Source organism: Centroberyx affinis, unplaced genomic scaffold (genome assembly GCF_046629955.1).
Source record: "Centroberyx affinis isolate AG114_WGS23_722 - 3 ecotype Tasmania unplaced genomic scaffold, CSIRO-AGI_Caff_v1 ptg003034l_1, whole genome shotgun sequence".
NCBI lineage: Eukaryota > Metazoa > Chordata > Actinopteri > Beryciformes > Berycidae > Centroberyx > Centroberyx affinis.
In genome coordinates, this window is record NW_027281127.1 from 117,556 (window position 1) to 134,216 (window position 16,661).

Genomic DNA, 16,661 nt, shown 5'->3' on the forward strand with positions numbered 1-16,661 from the left:
CCATGTCGCTCTCATATCTATTTTCCCAACTTTTTTTTTTTTTTCATCCTCATTCCTTCCCTTCTCTCGTTTCCCATACTTGTCCATCATCTTTCGCTCTCTGATTTTCTCTCCTCTCTTTTTCTTTTCCCAGCTTCTGCTTCCTTGCGCTGCAGACTCATTTTCCTATTACCCACTCTACCTCTTCTTATTATTATTATTTTTATCTCACATTTCCACTTTACAACTGACTTCATTTAGTTATTCTCACGCTTTGGTGTGAAATGGACAAAGCTTCAGACTTTATGTTGGTGCAGAGCGTGCGGTCAGACTGGCTGTGAAAGATATTTTACAGTTTTTCCAATGAAGCAGACGGACTAGGTGGCCACACAGATGGGGCAAAAAACACATTCTGACTGTATGAAATATTAAGAATACTTGATACTGATCCATGGAATAGACTGACCAGAGGAATCCAGGTGATCCCTTATTGATTTCATCTATTAAATCCACTTAAGTCATGAAGGGGAGATAGTAGGAGAAGTGGGGGAGGCGGGCCAAAGAAGGGTTTTTAAAATAATAATCTGCAATCTATGTCCAGTTCATGAAAGCTTTTCCATTTGCTGTTCCAAACAAAATCATCTGGCGAACAGAAAGTGATTTGTCTAGTAAAATTACATATTAAAAAGAAAGAAAGATAAAATAGGTAAGTAAGGATAATAAGAAGAAATGTTTTTGCCCTGCTCACTATCCGTCTCTCCTCCTCTCTCTCTCGCTGTCTTTCTCCATCTCTCCCTGTCTCTGTCCTTCTCTTATCTCTGCTTTCTATCTTTTTTTTGGGCTTTCCAGAGAAAGTATGATGTGAAGAAATTAGATTATTTCTCTCTCTCTCTCTCTCTCTCTCTCTCTCTCTATTGCTCTAAACAGGGTGAAAGAGGAGGCTTTAGCGTTTATTTGTTGTTGTTATTGCAGCTGGAAAGGTTTTAGTCTTGTGGTGTCACCGTCCCCTCTAGAGCCTACACCCACACACACACACACACACACACTGAAAGACTTAAGTGTCATGGTGTCAGTCTGACCTACAGCCAACACTCACACACACAAGCAACACACACTGAAAGACTTAATGTCACGGTGTCAGTCTGACCTACAGCCAACACACACACACACACACACAAAACACACACACACACACACACACACACAGACGAGGTTATGGTTGTGAACAGGTCTTGACCGGCGTAACGGGGGTGGGGGTCTAGAGTTTCACGGCGATGCGACACGTGACGGCGCCTAAAAAGTCTCATTAACGCCAAATCCCAAGAACACATAAACACGACATACTTCCTGGTAGCAGAAAACAATCCCAGCAGCCTTTGAGCCACGCGGGGCGAAAAGTCAAATTCATTTCCTATTGCTGGAACAACTTCGTTTTACAGAGCAGCAAAGGTCACAGACAGATACAGACATCATAAACTAGATTACTAGTCTGTTTATGGCTGTCAGGATGGCTGACAGTTATGACTTACTTAACTTTTTGAAAATCTTATGCTCACTTCAGGTGTTTTACTCTTTCTGTTTTGTTTCTATGTTCTATTTCTTTGTTTTGTTTTCCCTTAACTCTATTTTAATGTCTTTTATTGATTATCTTTGTCATCCATTCGCTTTGGCCACACAGGAGTGTACTTGTCAGGCCAGTAAAGCGAGTTGAATCTGAAAATTTAAATTGATACTTACCATTAAAGTTTGTCAGATAGAGAGACAGATACATATATAAAATCATGCCAAAACATCATGACAGGCCAACAAAAATACAAGATACGTGTCCACATTTGATGGACTGAAGATCTAAAAGTATGTGGTGTGAATATGTTGCAAGAGTTCACACTGCTCGCATGTTTTTTAATCAGTTGTTGGAAGCTTTTCTCTCTTCTGTCTCAAATGACAATAAAGCAGAAATAATCCCTAAAAATAAGAGAAATCCCTAAAAAATATAAAAATAAAGCCTAGTCATCTATTTGTCCTGATGTATTCTCCATAATTACAGCAGACAATTATTTTTTGAATGTTACTCAGTCAAACCAAATGGGTAATTACAAAACAAAAGTCTAACGTCTTTGCACCAGACATGCCTTGTAACTTCCCACTTCTAAAAAAAAAAGAGTCAAAACTTGATCTTTCCAAACACTTCCTCTTAGGGACGGAGCCAAAGTGCCGCGCTAGTTCAAGTGGGACTTTATAAAAACAGACGCATCTGTACAGACGAATATAAGAAGAAGACACCCAAAAGCATTCCGATACGCAAGAGAAATATTAAGAGTACAGTATGAATAAAAAAACACCTACAGCTCCCATGCAGCAACATAAAAATCCCTGTACAGAAACCACAGGAACATCAACACAGACATCAAAAGGAGACGCGATGAAAAAAGCCATCATCATAAAACTGACTGACATCATAAAAGCGACTTCAAAGCATCTTAAACAGGAGTCTCAGAAACAGGAGGAAGAGTTCCACTTTTATTCAGGGAAACTGGACGCAGCTTTGACATGTTAACTGTGCGGCCTTCATCGTCTTGACCTCTGACCTCACTGCTTCCAGGTCTTCATCCCCCTCCGTCTCCTTGTTCCATTATGTGTTTCGCGTACTTCCGAGTTTGCTGTTCCTCTAGTATCTCCTCAAGTCTCCCGTTCCCTAGTTTCCAATCTGATGGGAAATTGTTATATGGAAGAGAAAACACTGACATCCAGACTTGGGTGAAACAGCAATAGCAGTAGTTTGTTTTTACCTGCATGGAGGACCAGATGGGTGGTGCTTACTTCACGAGGGTGAATCAACAGCCACATAAGATATCAACTGCAGAAAAAAAGTAGAAATTTACTTTGAATGATTTCCAGCAATTGTCAAAACCCTCTGGTATCCACTGTGTTGTCCCGTGTGCTAAATCCACCCATCTGGCTCCTAAGCAGTCTAAAACAAACTATAAACTTCGACTACATACCATTTCACTTATGTCTCTGTTTATCCAAAGCCCAGTGCTAACATGAAACATATGGAAAGACACATTAAAATAAGAATAAAACCGATAAAAGCTTGTTAATGGGATTTTTTTGACTCATTTATGTGCAATATTTACGTATTTCAACATGGGAGAGTGCAGGACACACAGTAGACATTGGCAGTACACACACACGCACACACACACACACACACACACACACACACACACACACACACAGCTGTGTAGCCTGGTATCCTCTAGAAAAATACACCTGAAACACGCAGAAGGTCTAACATCTATGAAAACAGAATGTAAAGCTCCACTGTAAAGCGTAAGTAACTTTTAAACCTTATTTAAGCTATAAATAAGAAGAAATGTATTTACAGTAACAGCCTGGGGGAGCAGTTAGTCACATTCACACACACACACACACCTGGAGCTGCTCTGTGTTTCTGCACACTGGTGCTGCAGCGTTTCAGCGCCTCACCTGGCGTGTCTTCGCTTGTGATTTGACTTTATCGTGACTTTATTGTTTTGTTTGTTTGAGATGGTTTTATAGAGGCTCTGGAGTTGCGATACAAGCCGTGTCTGGCACCAAATAATGGCTCAATGTATAAACGCAGGCGAGAAAAAGAGAGACAACCTGAAAAAGATTGTTGGGGTTGTGGATTTAGGTCCAACCTGTGAATTTAGAGGCTAAACTGACAGATAATGTAATAACTTGTCCAGATGTAATCAAATGTCCCTCTAAATCGGTTAAAAATGTAATAAAACCTATGTGATAATGTAATAAAATCACATAATTAGGCTACATTACTCAGTGTTTATTACTTCATAATAACAGAATATTGACTAGTAATGCAATATCTTGTAAGAGTAAGAGAATAAGAAGAATATAATAACTGGATGGGGGAAAAAAAACTCTGATGAAGGTCTGTGTAAACCAAAGTAAATAATAGCAAATAAGTAGTAAATAATAGTAAATAATGTATGTGTATATTGCAACAGCGGTGTGTGGGAATTTCTCATCCCATCTGAAACCAGCACAACATTTTCCACTTTAACTGTAATTAATACTTCTTACAAACTGGAATAAACAGCAATCCAAAGTAATCCAAAATAATCCGAGTTAGGCCGTTAAAATCTTGCTTTTTATGGCGCTGCGTGGTATGAATAGCTCATTTTTGCTGGATGGAATTTCATAATTAAAAGGTTAACAGCTATAAAGTTTTATTCCGTACATGCTGTTCTCGTTAGCCGGGCTGCGAGCCTGTCAGAGCGGCTGCCGTCCAGTGATGCTTGCGGTAACTGACCTTTCCAGTCAAAGGGCAGGGTGATGATTACAGGCTGCGATCAAAGAGACGACCCGGGAAGTAAAGAAAACACCCCTTGGTTTCCCTTAAATGCAAATTTAGCACGCAGAAGCCCCCCTGTAAGGCCAGGTGTGTGCTAATTCCACATCAGTAACAGTTGAGTGAACCTGATGAAGCCTGATGGAAACATGTTCACTGCTCTGGTGCTGCTGTGTAGAAGCATAAATAGTGTTTTTTAAGGTTGTGTCAATCATCTAGGTCGGTAATTCTCAACCTTTTTCATATCAAGGATCCATAATTTAGTCCACATTAGGGCCACGGACCCCCATTTGATGAGTTTTGCCTCTCTGACCCAAGTCTTAGAATATTTTTTATTGTCAGATATGATTTTGTCCAGAACTCCATGACTATCTGTATTGTAGGTAGAGAGAAAACGGTAAAACTACGATCAAAACAGTCATCCTTCTACATTCTCTAATTGTGTTAACTTCTTGTAAATGAAATAATGGTGAAGTTAACAATTCATCAATTTGCTGGGGACCCCCTGGAACCCTCTCAAGGACCCCTGGTGGTCCCCGGACCCCACGTTGAGAACCACTGATCTAGGTTCCCCTCTCCTTTCCATTCATCCTGTTTTTTCTGCACACAGTCAGCATAGTTGGAGATTATCAGTGCTCATCTTGTCCAGTATGAAAAACAACCTCTACAGAGTGAGATAATCCATCACAGGAAACATGAAGCTAGAATTTGGACATCCGCGGAAAGAAATGTCAGTCTCCTCCAGGGAAAAATCCCCCCCGAAACACTTTACTGTCACATCCATGTCTTTTTATTTGGGGGTCGTCTCTGTTAGCCGGGACAGCGGCTCAACAAACGTCATGGTTTGACACCGTGACATTTGTTTTTAAAACCAAGTAGAAGTTAAAAAATGTTAGTTACACACAGCAGGTGTTGTAAAATGGCTGTTGGAGCTGTAAACTAGATGCAGACAGAATTAAATGGGCCGTAACAGTAAATGACACCGGTATTCTCCTTTTAAACGTGGAGCTGGCCAGGAGCCTTTCAGTGTGCGGTGCCTGACGTCAATTACGCGCGTATTTCTAAAGTGGATTTCACTCTTTTGTCATACAACGGATTCCCAAGTGTGCTTTTAGGCCTAAAACACAGAAAACACGTTGAACTTGTATATTGGAAACATGCTGTGCCGGGCTCCAGCCACGCTGACACAAGCCTGCAGCCTCTCGCCTCACACTCCCCGTGCATTTTTTACTTTTCTTGTTCAATTACAGCCACATGCGGCGCAGACAATCTGTTGGCAATTTTCTCTCTTTCTTTAAGTGTGTCTGTGTGTGTGTGTGTGTGTGTGTGTGTGTGTGTGTGTGTGTGTGTGCTGGTAATTTTCTGCTTTCAGGACATGAGGAACGTGAGGCCTAGCCTGGCACGCTAGGCCTAGCGAGACAAGCTAGCTTGGCTGGGTCAACACTCACTTTACTGTATAGTGTTCCCCTTTAGAGCATATAGAGTATACACAAGTGGGGGGCCCCCCGCTTACACACACACACACACACACACACACACACACGCCAACCTGCTTAGCCATCATGTCCAATTTGCTCGTTGGGTTGAGTGTTCAGAGATGGAGAACGAGGACCGTTGCCAAGGAAAACACCATGGTTACAGCTGTATGACCATTAAAAATGATGGAGAAACTAACCATAATTACATTTTAGGCGTTTTAGCCTCTTATTCAGAGAGACACACACCAGTAGAGGGGTTCAGTGCCTTGCTCATGGGCACTTCCAACAAGCCACATGGCTACCAATGGGGATTAAACCTGAGACTTTTGGGGTCAGGGGTTGGTCTGTCTAAACTCGAGGCCACCAGGGAAACTGAGTTCCACATAGAAAGGTAGAAAGAATGAAAAAGATACGGAGAAAAGGAGGGGAAACAAAGGAAGAGAGAGAAAGAGGGAGGATGGGAAAGAGGGAGAAAGAAAGAGAAGGGAATTTTAGGAATACAGAGATGGAGAAAAACGAGGGAATCGAGGGGTCAAGAGTGACCGACTGCGAAAAAGAAAAGAAAGATCGAAAGACGGGGAGATAGAAAGGGAGGATTGGGGGTAAAAAAGAGAGCGAGGGGGGAAGGAGAGAGAGTATGAGAGAGGAAGAAAGGAGAGAGAGAGAGAGAGAGTGTTTTGAAACACATACTAAGCCGGGCGGACCGGCTGTATGGCGGGCGAAGAGTGATTTACGGAGTGGGAAAGACAAAAAACGATGGGAGCAAGAGAGAAACAGGCTACTAGGTAGAGAGATTCACGACACTGAGAATCTCAGGTATTAGTGTGTGTGTGTGTGTGAGAGAGAGAGAGAGATTTACAGAGTGTGTGAGTGAGAAAACGCGTGTGTGTGTGTGTTTCCGTGCCCCGGCCTTGTCTATCTGTATGTCTGCTTCGGCGTGGAGGTGAAAAATAGAGAGGGCTAGAGTGATGGGGAAGAAGAGAAAAAAAAAGAAGGAGAGGACGAGGAAGCGAAAGCCAGGTCGCTGCTGGGAGCGAGGGATGAGGCAGAGGAGCGAGAGAGATAAAGCAGAGACATCGGGTGGCCTGGATGGAGGGAGTGTGTCTTGTCAGGATGAGAAGACGAGAGCTTTACGGTTTATTGCTGCGGTGATGGAGGACGACAGGAGAGGAGGAGAAGCCAGAAGGGAAGAGGAGAAGAAGAAGAAGAGGAGGGAGAAGAAAAGGAATAAGAAGAGGAAGAAGAAGTAGAAGTAGAAGTAGAAGCAAAAAGAGGAAGAAAATGTGGTTTTAGTAGAAGTAGAAGAATGGAAGAAAACAGACAGAGGAGACGAAAGTAGAAACAAAATAGAAATAGAAACAAACAGTGAAATCTAAAAATCTAAATCTAATCTAATCTAATCTAAATAAATTTTCAATTTATTTGACTGTAATCTCAGCTCTGTGGCTCCCTATTTGATCAACTGCCTTCGTCTCTTCTGTGGAGAAAACAGTAACGTTAATGCTACTTGGCTTGCTAGCTAACGTTAGCTTATAGGAAGCATACATAGAAGAAAGGCTTATACAACAATGTGGTTTTTTTTTAAATAAAATTTCAACACACCCGAAAACAAAACCATAAAACAAAACCATGTCCTCTCACATCTGCTTACACGTAATATGCCTGCACACACACACACACACACACACACACACGCTCAACGACAACAAAACCAGCAACATACTTTAACACTGCAGCAAAAAAAACAACAGAAAAACTCACCACAATATAATAATAATAACTTAATAATAACATTTGTATAGCACTTTTCTAAAAACAATGTTTTCAACGTGTTTTACATACAATAAAACCCAAAAGCAGCAATAATAGAAAATAGGAATAAAAGGTAATATATGAGGTAAACAGATACAACTAAAAACACACAAACAAACAGAGATACAATTAAAAACATATGTATAAAACATAAATATGGTCATTGTTAATTTAACTCTGAGAGGGCAAATCAACTCTATGCCAGTGTTTCTGTAAGTCCACACCCATTAGAGTTAGATTAGATTAGAGAAGATTTGGTGTGATGCGTTCCACAAAGTCCCCAAACTAGCCTTCTGCTGAGGAAGAAAGAGATGATGATGATGATGATGATAATGATGATGATGATGATGATAATGATGATGATGATGGTGATGATGGTCATTTTTTACAACTTGTGCTGACCCCACACGTGTTTCCATTTTCTTTCAGGTGACAGAGAACATCATCTCCAAACAAACCTTTATAGGTGAGGAACACACACACACTCACACAAACTACCACTAACTATGCATAATTCTTTCTCTCACTCATACACACACACACACGCACACACACACGCACACACAGAGAGCAGAAAGCATGTAAAATATTTTGGGTGGTGGCTGTTCGCGTATCACTATCTCATCCATGATAATATCTGGGAAGAATTCAAACATCAGAACCATCTAGAAGCTTCATTTTTGACATTCTCTCTCTCTCTCTCTCTCTCAGAGGCGAGGACCATGCCTCGCACTTTCAACGCCTCGGGGTCAAAGTTCATGACCTCGGTGACCCAGAGGCCGTCAGCCCACTTGACCCTCCGAGACACCAACTCTCAAGGTGAGATGTATGTGTGCGTGTGTGTGTGTGTGTCAGTAGTTGGGATAAGATGATTAAGTAGGCTTATGGGTTAGGGAATACTGAAAATGTAAAGAAATGTAATATTAAAGTCAAGTTAAGATTCATTGGGGTCAAATTTAGGGTTAAAGTGGAAATCTGCAAGATACTTTTTTTTTTTTTTTTTGTCTTTTTCTTTGGATTTTCTGTCGCTGCAGTTTGAGTTTCTCTTCTCTTTGTCTGTTCAGCCATGGTGGCTATCGCTGCTCATGCTAACTACCCAGTTCTTCTTCTACTGTTTATTCCAAACAAACCGGAGACGCAAGAGAAAAAGAGGAAAGAGCCACCAGACGCTGGGTGTTTAGAAAAGAGTTCATGAACTGGATATAGGTTGAATCACTCTTGTGTTATATCAATCAGCTCAAGAACGCAGTAAAACAGGCATTTTATTTATATAACACTGTCACAGATTATTACTTAATGTAGAGTAATGTAGGTTGTAAACTGTGGAATGGAATAACATCAAGTGTGTTATTCAGACTTTTGTATCGGTTCATCTGCGTGTGGCGTGCAAGAAGGGTGTTGACTACCAACTATTTGGCAAAGGCTACCTGATGTTATTTCCATGCACTTTACAAAGGGCGGGGGCCAAGTATTTGTGTATCTGTGTGTGTGTGTGTGTGTGTGTGTGTGTGAGGGAAGAAGGAAGAGAGGGGTAAATGTTCAACCTGGATTTCTCATAAGGAAGTACAGTCACAGAGAGAGAGAGAGAGAGAGAGAGAGAGAGGAAGAGAGAGGGAGAGGGAGGGAGAGAGAGAGGGGGGGAGAGAGAGAGAGAGATTTACTGGTATGACATGGAGAGAGAGTGAGAGAGAGAGGATGAAAGCAAATGGGAGAGAGAGGAGAGAGAGGGAGAGAGAGAGTGAGAGAGAGTGAGAGAAAGAGAGAGGATGAAAGCAAATGGGAGAGAGAGGAGGGAGAGAGAGAGAGAGGGAGAGAGAGAGGGAGAGAGATTTACAGGTAGAGAGAGCAAGGGCAAGACAAGGTAAATTGAGAAAGAGAGAGAGAGGAACCGAATAAATGGAGAGAGAGAGAGAGAGAGAAAGAGAGAGGGGAAGAGAGAGGGAGAGAGAGAGAGAGAGAGGATTAAAGCAAATGGGAGAGAGGAGAGAGAGGAACAGAGAGAGAGGGAGAGGGATTTACAGGTAGAGAGAGCAAGGGCTAGATAAGGTAAATTGAGAAAGAGAGAGAGGAACCGAATGACATGGAGAGAGAGAGAGAGAGAGAGAGGGTAAGAGAGAGGGAGAGAGAGAGAGGGAGGAAGAGAGGGAGGGAGAGAGGGAGGGAGAGAGAGAGGATGAAAGCAAATGGGAGAGAGAGGGAGAGAGAGAGAGAGGAAGAGAGAGAGAGAGGGAGAGAGAGAGAGGATGAAAGCAAATGGGAGAGAGAGGAGGGAGAGAGAGAGAGAGGGAGAGAGAGAGGGAGAGAGATTTACAGGTAGAGAGAGCAAGGGCAAGACAAGGTAAGTTGAGAAAGAGAGAGAGGAACCGAATGACATGGAGAGCGAGAGAGAGAGAGAGAGAGAATGAGGATCTAGTTACTGGAAACCCCTGCCGTGAGAAACAAGGCAGAAAGTATGTACTAATGCACATGAAGTGAACATTGTACTAATGCACATGAAGTGAACATTTCTGAGGTCACCTGCAGTTTTATATCACAGCACTTGTCCAGTCGAATGAGAAGAGCGCTTCATAAATACAGAGTAGAGGGTGATGACGAAATATGTCGAAACACTGTGTGTGTGTGTGTGTGTGTGTGTGTGTGTGCGTTTCTCTGCCTGTCTGTGATATATTACAGAGCAACCCACGGATTTTATTGGGATAGCAGCATCATTACGCAGACGCACAAAGACATACGGAGAGAGAGAAAGAGAGAGAGAGAGAGCAGAGAGAGACTTTATGGTTCTCAGTTAAAGTTATAGCGGTCATGTCGTCCAAACCCACGGGCGCTCTCCTTCCCCGTTCTCTCAAGACAGAACACGCTGCCATATATTTTAACACGACCCCATGAGATGAAACGTTGCTTTTTTATGCATTGTGAAGCAAAAGTATGGAACCGTAAAGGTAGTGTAAGGTCATGGGACAGTTTAAAAACACACACACACACACACACAAAGACTCTGCCTATAAAATCAGCCCCAAAATCCTTTTCTGCACTCTTTCTGTAAGCACTCAAAAAACACTGGCCCTGCCCCCGTCCATCACGCACAATATCTTTGGACACCATTGATCCGATATTGTTTGAGTCAACATCCAATATATCTGCAGCAAAAAATCAGTTTGACTGAAATCACATGTGAATTATTTCAATTCCAGTGATTTATTGGGAAATCAAAAAAAAGCACATTTTCATCCAACTTTCTCCTGCGAATTGAAGTGGGTTTTGGTTCACAGCGTTTCACACAGCATTTCACGTTGGTCACATATTTCATCACGGTTCATCACAACACATCATCCTCCAGTGTTGCATAATCAGTTGCTGCTGTTGAGCATTTGTGATGCACCCTCCCATTTTTCAACCAATAAAATCCCTACCCATATTTCCTTTTTTTTATCAGAACCGCACATCATGAAACTGTCTGTTTGTCAGAAAATTTGGATCGCAGCCTTCTTTCTCTCTTTTTTCCCCTCTGTCCATTTTTCTGTAAAATCAACTTTAAGATCTATTTTTCATCCCTCTCTCATATTTTTTTACCTTTTATCCTTCCTCAATCTTTCTTCTCTCTGTGATTTAACACTCAGCTTACCCTTCTTCCTCTCACTCTTTCTATCTATCTATCTATCTATCTATCTATCTATCTCTCTATCTGTCTGTCTGTCTGTCTGTCTCACCATCCTCCTCTCTCTCCCCTTCCCACCAACAGGGTTCCCGATCCCGCCCACGCCGGGTCTCCACCAATCCTGTCGCCACATGGTCCGCTCGTGGGCCAATCAGAGCTTTGGAGCTCACCTGCACAACATGACCTTGTCCAATGGGAAGCTGCGAGTGCCCCAGGATGGGCGGTACTACCTGTACTCACAGGTGATTATACCTTCAGTATCATTTCATCCGGTTGGCGGATGCTTTTATCCAAAGTGTCCATAAGTGCTTTTTTCAGCATGGGTGGGAGTATGACTAATTACTCACACCTGCCCTACTCTCCCCCCCTCCCCCCAGGTGTATTTCCGTTACCCGTCCCCAGCGGCCAGTGAGGGAGACCAGCGCAGCGTCAGCCACCAGCTGGTCCAGTGTGTCTACAAGAAAACCTCCTACCCAAGCCCCATACAGGTAGAGTCTCATCACCTCAGTACCTCCACATCATCATTCTTGTAGATACTGTAAAGCAGTGTTTTGCAATTCCAACATGTTTTGGTGATTGGCATGTATTTACATAAGATTTACATGGTCCTTTGTGGGCTATTTAATCGATCCTGACCTATGTACACCATTATCAATCCATCTGTCAACAGTGGCCAACAGTAGAAGACTGTAGTTGCATTGGGAAACTCCCACAAACGTTAATGTGTAAAGCAGAAAGTTGGATAAGGGTTGTGGTTATGGATAGAATGCTGAGTCAAGCAGGCAAAAAATGAATAAAGGCAAAAACAACCAATCAGTTAAACAGTTCCTGGTCTCCTGGTTCGTGAATGAATTCAAGTAATGCAGCTGGATCCAGGCTAACAAAACATGTCCTTAAGCACCATTTCCTCAACCATTGAATCAATCAACAGCGGTCAACAGTAGAAGAATCTGCTTGTACTGTTACTGCTTGCACTTCCCATGTGTTAATGTGTATCTGAGCAATCAGAAAAGTTAGTCAGTCTAGGGGACATTAAGTGATCCATGACTCATGTCGACCTCTGTTGTCGACCAGTAGGAATTGCATTGACTTGCCTCACCACTCCCACCCCCTTTAGTTACGGTGGCCTGTAATTGACACAAACAATAATGTCGCACTTTCACAAAAGACCATTAAGCTAGCTAATTAGAGCAGAATTCAAACAGAAACATCTAGAGAAAAGGTAATATATCACAATGTAAAATAGTGTAACAGTAATACTGCTTTGTCATTTGCTGTTTTGGTTTGAGAACGAGGCTTTTCAGTGATTGTAGCTGAAATGTCTTGAAATGCCAGTGAGCGGGGAGTTTTTGTTCCAACAGAGTACACACTGGAAAATGAGTTTTGACAGCCAGGAATCTCAACACCTGGGGAAGTAATCATTGAGTCCTTGGTGTTGATCAACAACCCTGTCAAACCCCCACAGATATATTATGGTCATTTTGTGCTACGGGCCAGTAAAAATCATACTTATTGCCCTTTTAATGCTTTTTTTCTTCTCTATGTTTTCCCCTCCAGCTCCTGAAGGGGGTGGGCACCAAGTGCTGGGCTCCAGACGCCGAGTACGCCCTGCACTCCGTCTACCAGGGAGGACTGTTCGAGCTGAGGGCCGGGGACGAGCTCTTCGTCTCCGTCTCTTCCCCCACCATGGTCAACGCCGACGACTCGTCCAGCTACTTCGGCGCCTTCCGCCTGGACCTCTGAGATGAAGCGATGGACGGATATAGAGAGGAAGGATGGATGGCTGGATGGAAGGATGGATAAGGGGTGGGGCTGGAGAAGAATGAGGGGGGGTCCGTTGAATATCCGTTGATTGGAAAAGGTCCGTTGAAAAGAGCTGAAAAGAGATGTTGGCTTGGATCTTGGCTTGGATGGATGGATTGACGGATGGAGGGATGGGGGTTTGGAGGTCTTGCTGGGAGAGGAAAGAAAGGGAAGAGAAAGAGAGGATCAATCATGCTTACTCTCCCTTAAGTGAATCTACATGTTGAGAGCGAGATGTGCAGAGATACATGTACATTTACACAAAAAGAAATGTGTTAATAACAGGTTTTTTTGTCATTTTCCATTGATTCCTCAGAGCAGAAATTGCCTTTTGGAGGTCAGAGTGTTAAATCAGCCACAGGGTCAAACCCGAGACTTTCGTGTTAGATGAGAGTCTCTAAAAATTAGGCCACCCCGCCACCTTTATCTCACAATCACTCATGCACATGAATCTCGGTGCATCTCGCATGTCAACGGCAGTTTTGCGGGAAGCAGTCGGACCCCTGGATTTGGATTTGGACCGAAGAATGTATAGACAATAAAAACTCAAACCTCTACATCGTAGATGTAAGGAAAGGACGGTGGAACGGTAGCAAAAGAAATTCAAAACGATCAAACCAAAGCAAAAAAAAAAAAGTGGAATATACCTTTTTTAAGTGTGCCATGAGAGAACTGTACATATGAACGGCTGAGAATGAGATTCAGACAATGAACTGTGGTGATTTTAAATAGTAATTAATATGTATATTACCTTGACTGGACTTCAAACCACTTCGAGAATATTGCGGAGGACTATCTACGCGCAATAGTTCTGTGGATTTACGCAAAGACGTTTTGGAGGATAAGGATCGCCTCTCTGTGTTGGATACTGTAACTAGACTGTGGAAATAAAGAGACGAAACTTTGAGAGCTTTTGAACAAAGGAGACTGCGGGAAAAGGGAGGAATGAAAAAGGAGGATGGGGAGGCGGAGAAAGAGGGGGAGATCTTGTAAACGCCTGTAAGAATGAACCAAACAGAGGAAGATAAAAGGAAAGAGAGAGAGAGGGAGAGAGGCGGAGGGAGGTATGCAGCCCTACCAGTCTCTCTTCTCTTCTCTTTTGATTTACCTCTCTTCCTTCATCTGTAAAGAAGTTTATCTGTCTATGTCGTCTCTCGTGTCCGACCTGTGAAGCTGCATTCTCTTTTCTTTCAAGGATCAGTCAGGCAACCGGCAAGAAATCAACAGACATGGAGTGTACCTGGACAAGCTGACACACACACACACACACACACACACACACTCCCACAAGCTCAGAGACAGATGTAGAGGCTTTTCAGCTGCGTCACAACAGCTGGCTCCATCATGGAGGTCCACTGGAGAATTGGTTGTAGCTAGATAACAACTGAAGAAGAAAAAGAGAAATACCTGAAGAAGACTGTTGTGGAGTCGGTGTGGACACTTTCAGTAACGTTATGAGTGAAAATGGATTTTCTCATTACTGGGACACAACTGTCTTGTCTTTCGGCTTTGTCTCTGCTTCAAAACACAACAACTTGTAGCTTAATTGAGAAGAGTCAGCTTACTTAACCTGAACAAAATGATGGCATTTGGCTTTGTTAGCTAGCTAGCAGCAGGCTAATTTAGCAAAGCAGACAAAGAGATTTTAACATTAACATATGCAAATACTAGCCACTGCTAATGCTAGCTTCTACTAGATACATTAGTTAGTGTGCTAATCAGATGTGCTTACAACAGGACAGTGATGTTAGCTAACCGGTTGGCTAGCTAACAGGCTAACAGCTAACAGGCTGATATTATCTAAACACAAAATCAATCAGATATATCAGTGGTCAAATGATCAGTTCCCACTCAAAAGCAGCACAGAAATTGACCGTTCAATTCTATTGAGACGACCAAGTTGTACATGTAGAAATTCAAGCTGTTCACAGCCATTGTTGCCCAAGAGCTGAGGACCTCCAATATGGCCGCCATAAGGTGTGTTACATCACCTGAAAGCCTTCTATTGACACACACACACTCTCTCTCTCTTTCCCACGCACACGCACACACACATGTGCATACAACATGTGCATCGACTCTGCAGGGCTATAGCAAGCACTCTCAACTCGAAACAAGCTCATATGCTGTACATTAGGAACGCACGGCCCCTCAGCCAAACTATTCACTAAGCAAACACACAAAAGGTGAATTACAGAAAAACACATACCACATTTAGTAACAAGAGACAGACACACACATAAGGAAAGATTTGGGGGGGAAAAAGGGGATATTCAGACAAAAACCATGCGCCGCCTAGCACAGTCTCGCCCCCTACACAGTCCAGCTTGTCTGTGGCACGCACATGTGCACATGTACACACACACACACATCACACCATATCTATTTCTAGGCTCTGTCATATGCAGACACACACATCACACCATCTAGACTCCATCCAACGTCACTCCCAGTATCAAACACACACATACACACTCATTTATCCACACCGTCTAGCCTCCCTCTGCCATCTGGTAGTTGTCAGTGATCAGTCACAGGCATGCAGGGAGTGAGTGTGTGTGTGTGTGTGTGTGTGTGTAGCCTACTTATGTGTGGGTGTGTGTGCATGCCATTGTGCAAAGAGCTTGGTTCACATGGACAATTCAGAAAAAGAGGTCAAACAAACACACACACACCTTGGTTTGGTTTGTTTGGGTGCGCAACTAGCAATTTGTTTTTCCTGAGTAAAGGACTTAAACACACACACACACAGAGACAAACACACACTCTAACAGGGTGACATGCAGGCTAAACCCATCCTCCTGGCACTGTGGTGCACTATACCTGTGTATATATTGTATCCAAACTGACATTATACCGTGGATAGGTTAGGGAAGCCACTATGAAAACCAACAAGACACACCGTTTGTTTTTCTGAGCAAGGCACGAAAGTGAAGGAAAACTTCATTTTGTGTTTGATTGCTATTTTAGCCGGTATTTTTTATTTTTATTTTTTTTACCTTGTGGCACGAACCTGACCACGTTTCTATTGGGTTCTTCTCTTTCAGCCCGGTGACACGACGTCATACCACACAGGTCCGTTTATTAGCCAGGGTAAACTTAAATAATCAGGTCTTATGGTCTTATTCTTGCCCGTGTTGCACTCACCCGTTCATTTAAACAGGTCCAGCAGCGACGATAATATACCATATATACAACATACACACGCATAATATAACATGTAAATCCCTGGACCAGCTGAGAAAACCTGGCACTGAATGAGTATGAGTTGTGTTTGTCCTGGGTTGAGATTTTAGCTGTGAATGTGTGTGTGTGTGTTAACGCTGTGTGTGTAGCAGTGTGTCGCTGAAAAAATAAACCTTCCCCTGTGTACATGAATGAATTCACAGTGTGGCTATAGGTAGAGAGACCGTCCTTATCCCTCGGGATCCTTAAAGTATCACATTATTATTCAAACTAATTGGCACAAGTGCTGTTGGGCCTTAGTCATTTCTTTATCAAGCTTGTAGCAGTCAGTAGCAGGAAGCAGAAGTTGGGACTCCAGCTGTTTGGGTTAATGAAATCCTGGTGAAGTGTTGTG

The 16,661-nt window shown here is 42.8% G+C and overlaps 1 protein-coding gene across 1 annotated transcript in view; it reads left to right on the forward strand.

Annotated features, from left to right (window-relative positions):
• Positions 1 to 13,021, forward strand: part of tnfsf10l (TNF superfamily member 10, like) — a 67,923-nt gene extending 54,902 nt beyond the window's left edge. Inside the window, exons 3-7 of the mRNA XM_071537394.1 lie at positions 8,053 to 8,089; positions 8,335 to 8,442; positions 11,363 to 11,520; positions 11,656 to 11,766; positions 12,836 to 13,021. Of these exons, the coding sequence (XP_071393495.1) occupies positions 8,053 to 8,089; positions 8,335 to 8,442; positions 11,363 to 11,520; positions 11,656 to 11,766; positions 12,836 to 13,021 (600 nt within the window). The remainder of the gene's footprint in view (positions 1 to 8,052; positions 8,090 to 8,334; positions 8,443 to 11,362; positions 11,521 to 11,655; positions 11,767 to 12,835) is intronic.
• Positions 13,022 to 16,661: the final 3,640 nt, after the last annotated feature.